The sequence below is a fragment of the Pangasianodon hypophthalmus genome, chromosome 13 (assembly GCF_027358585.1).
Source record: "Pangasianodon hypophthalmus isolate fPanHyp1 chromosome 13, fPanHyp1.pri, whole genome shotgun sequence".
Taxonomy (NCBI): Eukaryota; Metazoa; Chordata; class Actinopteri; order Siluriformes; family Pangasiidae; genus Pangasianodon; species Pangasianodon hypophthalmus.
Genome location: NC_069722.1, coordinates 552,449 through 561,113, shown reverse-complemented (window position 1 = coordinate 561,113; position 8,665 = coordinate 552,449). Strand labels below are relative to the sequence as shown.

The 8,665-nt window shown below is 38.3% G+C and overlaps 1 protein-coding gene across 1 annotated transcript; it reads right to left on the bottom strand.

Annotated features, from left to right (window-relative positions):
* Nucleotides 1-582: 582 nt before the first annotated feature.
* pax10 (paired box 10) lies at nt 583-6,037 on the bottom strand. Its single transcript, XM_053239277.1, has 6 exons — nt 5,868-6,037; nt 4,620-4,799; nt 4,437-4,519; nt 4,102-4,258; nt 3,081-3,151; nt 583-860 (listed from the first exon to the last, which is right to left on the bottom strand). The coding sequence occupies exons 1-6, from the start codon at nt 5,950-5,952 to the stop codon at nt 660-662; spliced, it is 777 nt and encodes a 258-aa protein (XP_053095252.1). The 5' UTR covers nt 5,953-6,037; the 3' UTR covers nt 583-659.
* Nucleotides 6,038-8,665: the final 2,628 nt, after the last annotated feature.

Here is an 8,665-nt window from a genome sequence, read left to right as displayed (position 1 = left end):
ATAAATAAATAAATAAATAAATAAATGTGACGTGTAGTTTTTGGTGTTGGGGTTTTGGATGTTCACGTGTAGTGGTCAGGTTCTGGAGTTTCGCTTGAAGGCGCTAGCTCGTGTGCATGCGTGATTGTCAGTGACAGTTTGAGAAAGATTATAACTTGTTCACACTTCACTCACACTCCAACATGATATTTAATGAACACAGATCTTCACCGTGGCTTTCTTCTGCTGATTGTCTGATGAACTTTGCTTTAATTCAGGTCTGGGTTAACAGCTGTAAAAAAGCTGCTTCAGTTTCCCTGAAAGGAAATGTTCTTTACTAAATAACTACCGGGTATCGGTGGTGAAAGTCCCAGTGATAAATTCTCACAGTGATCCTCTTTCCTCTTTCTTGTGGTGCAGAGAACTTCCTCCGTATGAAATATGGCTCTGTAGCTTCTTCCCTGATCGAGGTCACTGGTGATGTGTTTCATTTTGATGGTCTGGTTTTGGTCGTTGTTCTGAGTCTCACTGAAGTCTGGTCCAGTACTGACCCAAGCTCGGGTCCTGATCTCCAGCCTGAACCCCGACCGGCCCTGAGAGCGACACGCTGGTAAGAAATCCTGCACATACCAACGAGGAAGATTCAAAGATTCATTTGGACAGTGCGTATACAAATGTTTTTACGTGTGGAATAATGCAGGAAAAGAAAACTCACCTGTGTTGGTGGCAACTGTAGGAGGAGGCAGGTGGGGGGCGGAGTAAGAGGCGGGGTCAAATTTATGAGGTAGATGAGGAGGAGCAGAAGGGGGCGGAGACAACATGGTGGAGTAAGAGGAGGTTGACTGAGAGGAGGGAAAAAACAAGAGAGAGAATGTGAAAATCTAATCAACGAGCAACAGGATTTACACTACTTTCACAGTTCGCTTGTATTTTGTTTCTTCGCTTCTAAATCTAAAACACAAATTAAAATTAAAATAACGCATTAATCAGTGTGAAAATAAATGATTATATGATTTTTCTCACATATAGTGGTTTATTAAAGGAGTAGTTCATCAAAAAATAAAATGTCCCTATAGGTGGTGTGAAGGGAAAACTCTGGACGTTTAATTTATTCACTAAAATGACATTTAAAAATTTTTTTGCTCGTATAAACACTGCATGGAGATATTTAGCCTGTTTAAGCACGTTCACAGAGAGCAGAGAGCAGGGTCAGTTGTAACTTTTTTGTGTATAAATATTATGAGTAAAAACGTTCAAACGTTTAAATTTTTCTAACACATCATAGTTACATTTGTGTGTTAAATATTCAGAATAAACAAAATCCATTTTCATGTTAATATTAAAGTCTGAGGGAGATATGGAGTGTATATATATATATATATATATATATATATATATATATATATATATATATATATATATATATGTGTGTGTGTGTGTGTGTGTGTGTGTGTGTGTGTGTGTGTTACAAATGATTTAATCATCCAGTAAAGAACTCTTATGTAATTGTACAAGTTAAAATGTTTGCACTAGAAGTTATTTCTTTGCTAAAATGTGATCTTAAGCGGGTGTGTACTGCATCACAGACAAATACTTTAACTACATGAATACACTCGAGATCTTTGAGCTTCATCATTATGCCAGGAAGGAAGCCATTTTCCAAGAATGTGTTTTGTTAAATATCTTAAATAGACTTATTGGTAACTCAGTTACAGCTCCCCACAATCCTCTACTTCCTCTGTTTAATGAGAATACAGCAGGTACAAACTCTGTGAATTTAGAACATTTTAAAAACTGTGATACTGTAAAACAACATGGCTAATATTACATTATTAAAGAAGCAGCTCTTAATGTTTATTATGTAGAGGATTTCAGTGTCAGGACTGTAACCAGGCCTTTATGTCTAATTCTGTTTTCACAGCAGTTTAATAGGATTAAACGTGTAAAAGCCACAACAGCAGCTGTGAAGGTGAAGCCGCTTGCTGAGCCGTTAATGTGTTTTTAGATGCAAAATTTCAGCCTCCACCTTTCAGGTGTGTTTCTGAGGCTGAAATCCCGGTGAGTCATTGCTCCGTGTCATGGGATCATAAACGTAATGACAGGGCATGTCTAGAACCGCAGAGAGAAACACAACACACACACACACACACTGCTGATACACTTTGCACTTACTCAAACCCTGAAGCTGTGTATCAAACACGTCAAAGAATTTTGAAAACACTTCCTTCACTCGCTGCAGTAACGCAGTTCCTCCAACAGCACGCACTTTAACTCTCAGATTTTATTTTCAATTCCCTTTAGATCCTGATGCTGTATGTAAATAATAATGATATTTTATAATCATCACCATTTACATTGTTCCTTCCCTTTTTTTCATAAACATCTGTTAATGCCACAATGTACCCTCAGCTCCAAAACTATTGGCACCCTCCATGGAAATGAGTAAACATTAAACACAATAATTACTTTTTCTAAGAAATCAATCTTTTTACAATACAAAGTTTATGCTTCTGTTTGAAACACACACATATAAACCTCAAACCAAATTTATCACAGATACCATGAAATGTAAGTTTATAAGAAATTCTCCTAAAATTTTAGGAAAAGTTGTTAAGTGTAAATTTGATAAAAAGAAAGCTAATGGAAATGGTTAATTTTAGGACATTTTTCTCTCAACACTACAGGTTAAATCACTGATGATGATGATGATGAAGATGATGATGAAGATGTTTGCTATCTGCAACTCTGTTTTGAGACTATCTGTGATGTGCTCTACAATTATATTTAGTAAACAAATACAAATTTAACTGAATTATTCAGCCTATAAGAACTCCATTATAAAATGAGACCGTGTGTGTGTGTGTGTGTGTGTGTGTGTGTGTGTGTAAGGAAACAGTGGATCAGTTCCCTCATGGCCCACAAGGTGTAGATAATAGGTCACGTCTCAGGCCCACAACACAACAATGCAATCCCATGTTCGGTCTGTGTATTTAACAAAGTACACTCTTTCAGTCTGAGTTTCTGGTTTATTTATAATAAAATAAATAGAGTTTCTGATTTTTAAAAAAATATTTATTCCTAATAAAGTAAGAGTATGATACCTGCAGAGTGGAGAAGGCAGACAGTGAGCTGTACGCAGACAGAGACGAGTCACTGTGAGAGTGTGTGGAACCTGAGAATAAAACAGCAAAGCGTTCATTTCTCACACAGCTGAAGTGTTAACACAATAAAACACTACACAACTTATATTCTGTAAATATTTATTTATTAATATTTATTTTTATAAACAGTTTAATTGTATAACAAAATTAGCTTGTAGGTCAATGTGTAGATTTTTATATATGTCTATATGGACACAGATAGGGTTCCAATCCAGAACCTTTTTTAGAAGTTAAGAACCTTTAAAGCACACTTTTTTCCATTTGATACTAATAATAATTATTATAATAATATTACTAATAATTACTACTACTACTACTACTACTAATAATAATAATAATAATAATACAAGGTGAACTTCTGAATAATAAAAAGATCATCTTTATAAATAAATAAATAAATAAAAGAGCAAATTTATAAAAAGAGCATTTGATAATTTAAAATTTATCAATTTTAGAACTTATCAATTTTATCAAATTTGATTGATAAAATCAATATTCAATATCAATTGATTTTATCAATCAATTGATAAAATCAATAAAATCAATAAAATTGATAAGTTCTTATCAACTTTTCTAAAATAATAATTTTAGAAAAGAACCCTTAATTATCCAATAAACTGCTATTAAACTATTATTAAATTAAATTATTAATTATTAACATTAATTAAAAATTAAATTATTAAATTAAAATTTATCAAATAATATTTAGTAAATAGAATTTAACAGATAATCTTTGAATAATTTTTTATTAGTAGTAGTAGTAGTATTATTGATGTTGTTGTTTTTGTAGCTTTATTATTATTATTATTATTATTATTATTATTATTATTATTATTACTACTACTACAACAACAGCAACAACAACACTAATAATAATAATAATAATAATAATAATAAGTCAGAACTGCTATTTTACAGTAAAATGGTATGTACTGTATGAATAAATCTCTGAGCTGCTGACCGGAGCCGTTGCCATGGTGAGGATGATAGACAGTCGGGTTGAAGGATGTGCTCAGCGGTGTATGAGTTTGAGAACAGGAAGTCCCGCCCCCCAGCCTCTTCTGGTTGCGCAGCTTCTCCTCCCTCCTCCACTTAGCTCTCCGATTGGAGAACCACACCTGTCAATCATCCATTACAGCATGGGTCAGTGGGCGGAGCCAGTCTGATTCTACTGATGAATTATTTATTAACTCACAGAACCAAAGAACTGGAAAGAAAAGAGCTTCAGATCCACTTTATCATCTGTTTATACAAGGCCCACGTGAGGTCCCTAAGAGATCAGAGACGGGTTCTAACCTGGATACGAGCTTCAGGAAGGTCGATTTTGGAGGCCAGTCTCTCTCGGGCGAAGACATCAGGGTAATGAGTCCTCTCAAACTCTGAGAGAAAGAAACAGGAAGTACATATTTAACATGAAGAGGAGAGCAGAGGACTGTGAGGAATGTTCTCTCTGTGGGCTCTAAATGAAGGAGTGAGAACCTTTCTCCAGAGCATCGATCTGCTCCTGGCTGAAGCTCGTGCGGTTCCTCTGCAGTTTCCTCTTCAGCTGGAGGTGAAGCTGAGCCTCGTCCATGTCGTCCCTCTCTCCCTGCTTCCCCCTGTCTCCTCCTCGTCCTCCTCGTCCCGCCGTCCTCCAGTTCACGTCCTCCACACAGCCTTCTGATGCAGACAGACAGAAACAGGGTCTTCTAGGTTCTACAGAAGTTTTATAAATGTTCTATTTATCCTGACTGAAGAACACGGCGGTGATTAGGATAAAGAATTTAACAAACATTAGCTCACACAGAACCTTAAAATATGTCCAAAGTTTTTTGTATTCAGTCTGAAAGGGAACCAACATGAATTTGACAAAAATTTAAATAACAAAAAAAAAAACTCCTGCATGAGAACCACCATGAACAATTTCACAAAACAGCAGAATTCTCTCTTTAAAATGTGAAAGCTTTACCGTTTCCTCGTTTGTGGCTCTGACGGAACCCTTAAAGTTTGTATGTAAATCTCTACAACAAAGTGTTTCCCTGTTAAAGAGATTTCCAAGTAGTTAAGAGCTTGTTTCAAGTTGAAAGTTAAGAACTCTTAATTATCCAATAACCTGTTGAAGAACCCTTTGTTCTAAGAGCGTGTGGATTAACCGGGTAAGTGTACGGTACAAACTCCACATTATTGTTCATTATTTTCTCCTTAATATCTAGAACCTGTCAGGAGTTTAACATTTAGAACTGTCTCGGTACATAGTACACTTTTAGAAAAGGGTTCTTTAATGTTTCTTTAAGGATTCATTGGATAATTAAGAGTTCTCCACCTCCTACTTGGAACTATTTCTGATTAAAAGACGTTCTATTGCAGGGTTCTACATAAGACCTTAAAAATGTTCCCCAGACGGACAACAGAAGAACCGTTAAAGCTTCTAAATGTTCCAAGAGTATAGATATCTGTATTTAAAAAAAAATCTAAATACAAATCAGTACAATTTTTAATGTATAATTCTGTCTTTATATGACTTTAAATGTCTCTCTCTTTCTCTCTATCTCTCTCTCTCTCTCTCTCTCTTCTCTCGCTCTGTCTCTCCGCATCTCTCTCCCTCTCTCTCTCTCTCTCTCTCTCTCTCTCTCTCTCTGTCTCTCACGCTATCTGAGTCTGTCAGTGTGTGTCTCTCTCTGTCTGTGAGTGCTTCTCTCTTTCTCTCTGTTTGTCTCTCCCTCTCTCTTTCTCTCTGTCTTTCCGTACCTGTCCCATGCTGTGTGATGGTGTTGTTCGGATGGTACCAGGTATCGGGACTCGTCCAGTCAGAGGCGTGTTGGAGATTCAGCATGTTTCGCTTGTCGTTCACGACACTTCACCTGTCTCACCTCCTGTCTCACCTCCTGTCTCGCTTCCTGTCTCACCTCCTGTCTCGCTTCCTGTCTCTGTTTAAAATGCCAGAGAGGGGAAATATTAACATTAAGGTGTGTGTGGATTTTTTTATTTTTATTTTTTAGCTTTTATCTGATGTATCAGTGAAAAACTTTTATTTATTTTGTTTTATTCTAAATCTTGTGATCACTAACATCATCACCAACACCATCACCATCTCCAATGTCACCAACATCACCAACACCATCACTAACACCGTCACCATCACTAACACCGTCACCATCACTAACACCACCACCAACATCACCAACACCATCACTAACACCGTCACCATCACCAACACCACCACCAACACCACCACCAACATCACCAACACCATCACCAACTCCAACACCATCACCAACACCATCACCAACACCATCACCAACACTAACACCACCACCAACATCACCAACACCATCACCAACACCATCACTAACACCATCACCATCACTAACACCACCACCAACATCACCAACACCATCACCAACACCATCACTAACACCACCACCACCATCACCAACACCATCACCAACACTAACACCAACACCATCACCAACACCGTCACCATCACTAACACCGTCACCATCACCAACACCACCACCAACATCACCAACACCATCACCAACTCCAACACCATCACCAACACCGTCACCATCACTAACACCAACACCATCACCATCACTAACACCACCAACATCACCAACACCATCACCAACTCCAACACCATCACCAACACCGTCACCATCACTAACACCAACACCATCACCATCACTAACACCACCAACATCACCAACACCATTACCAACTCCAACACCATCACCAACACCATCACCAACACTAACACCGTCACTATCACTAACACCACCACCAACATCACCAACATCACCAACACCATTACCAACTCCAACACCATCAGCATCACTAACACCATCACCAACACCATCACTAACACTTACACCATCACCATCACCAATATCACCAACGCCATCACCATCTCCAATGTCACCAACATCACCACCAACATCACCAACTCCAAAACCATCACCATCACTAACACCAACATCAACACCATCACTAACATCACCAACATCACCAAACACCTTCACCATCACCAACACCTACACCGGCATCACCTTCACCAACATCATCACGAACATCACCAAAGCCATTACCAACATCACCTACACCAACAAGATCACCAACACCAACACCAACACTGAACTTGAGAACAACAGCATTTTATTTTTATTTTAAACAGAGTGACGTTAAACCTTCTCACTTTAACATGAGATAAAACAGATTTGAACTTAAATGTGCTGTAACTGAAATCTGAGTTTTTACTGAATTCATTCCCAGAACATTTTCATCTGTTCATCTGTTCTTTCGTACATTTGTACATAAATACTGAGCTGAGATGAAAGGATGAAGACTCACCTGGTGGATGAACGAATGCTGGATGTGAGAAAGCCACTGTGCACTTGTCCCTCTGTCTCTCTATCGCTGTGCACTCATTCCTCTGTCTCTCTATCGCTGTGCACTCATTCCTCTGTCTCTCTATCGCTGTGCACTCATTCCTCTGTCTCTCTATCACTCTACTTTGTTGATGTACTGAGAGATGGAGAAAGAGTTAGACAGAATGAAAGAGAGTAACGAGAGAAGGCGTGGTTAAGAAACTTATCTGCAGGCACTCAGAGAGAGAGAGAAAGAGAGAGAGAGAGAGAGAGAGAGAGGGAGAGAGAGGGGGGATGGAGGGATGGAGGGAGGGAGATTGGGATGACACACAGAGTCAGTGTCAGTGTCAGATCTGCACTTAATGCCAGTAAAAGGGGGAGCGACGTATTTGATGAGAGAGAAAAATAAAATGGCTGAAAGAGACGGAGCCGAGGCCAAAGATCACCTACAGCTATTTACACACGCGGCCCGCTGAAGAGACGAGTGTGTGCCACAGCTGGACATCAGCAACGCCTCACAATTACACAGCTGGTCATCATACGGCCTCCAACACACACACACACACACACACGCACACACACACACACACTGAGTGCAAAACCTCTGAAGCAGAACGTCCCTTCTTGTGTCTCTCCTCTGCTGCTCTCTGTCACAATTGTGACGTTTCATTTACATATTTTATTGGATTAACTCAGAAAACCAAAGAGCTCATCATACAGAAAAATACCAGGGTACAAACCTGAAATCCACAGACACAGAACAAGAGAGAGAGAGAGAGAGAGAGAGAGAGAGACACACACACACACACGAGGAGACAGATAATAAGGACAGAACTGAAGTTTCAGCAGTTTAATTAGTGCCAAAACCACGAGGACTGTTTGTGTTTGAAGGTCTCAGAGAGATTTTTTACAGACGCGTGTTTTATTTACTCAAACGTTTTAGAGTAATAAAATGAAAATGAAAGCATGACAGTAACTTTATTTCATCAGTTAAAAACTTTTACTTTGTACTTTTTAATACTTGGATGCATTTAAAAGTAACTTTTTTAAAATTTCACTTGAGCACATTTTGGCACGATACTTTATTCGTGGAATAAAATTTTGACATTATCTATACTTTCATTTAGTATCATTTTTCAGAACTTTGTTCACTCCTGTTAAATTCCAAACCCAGATGCC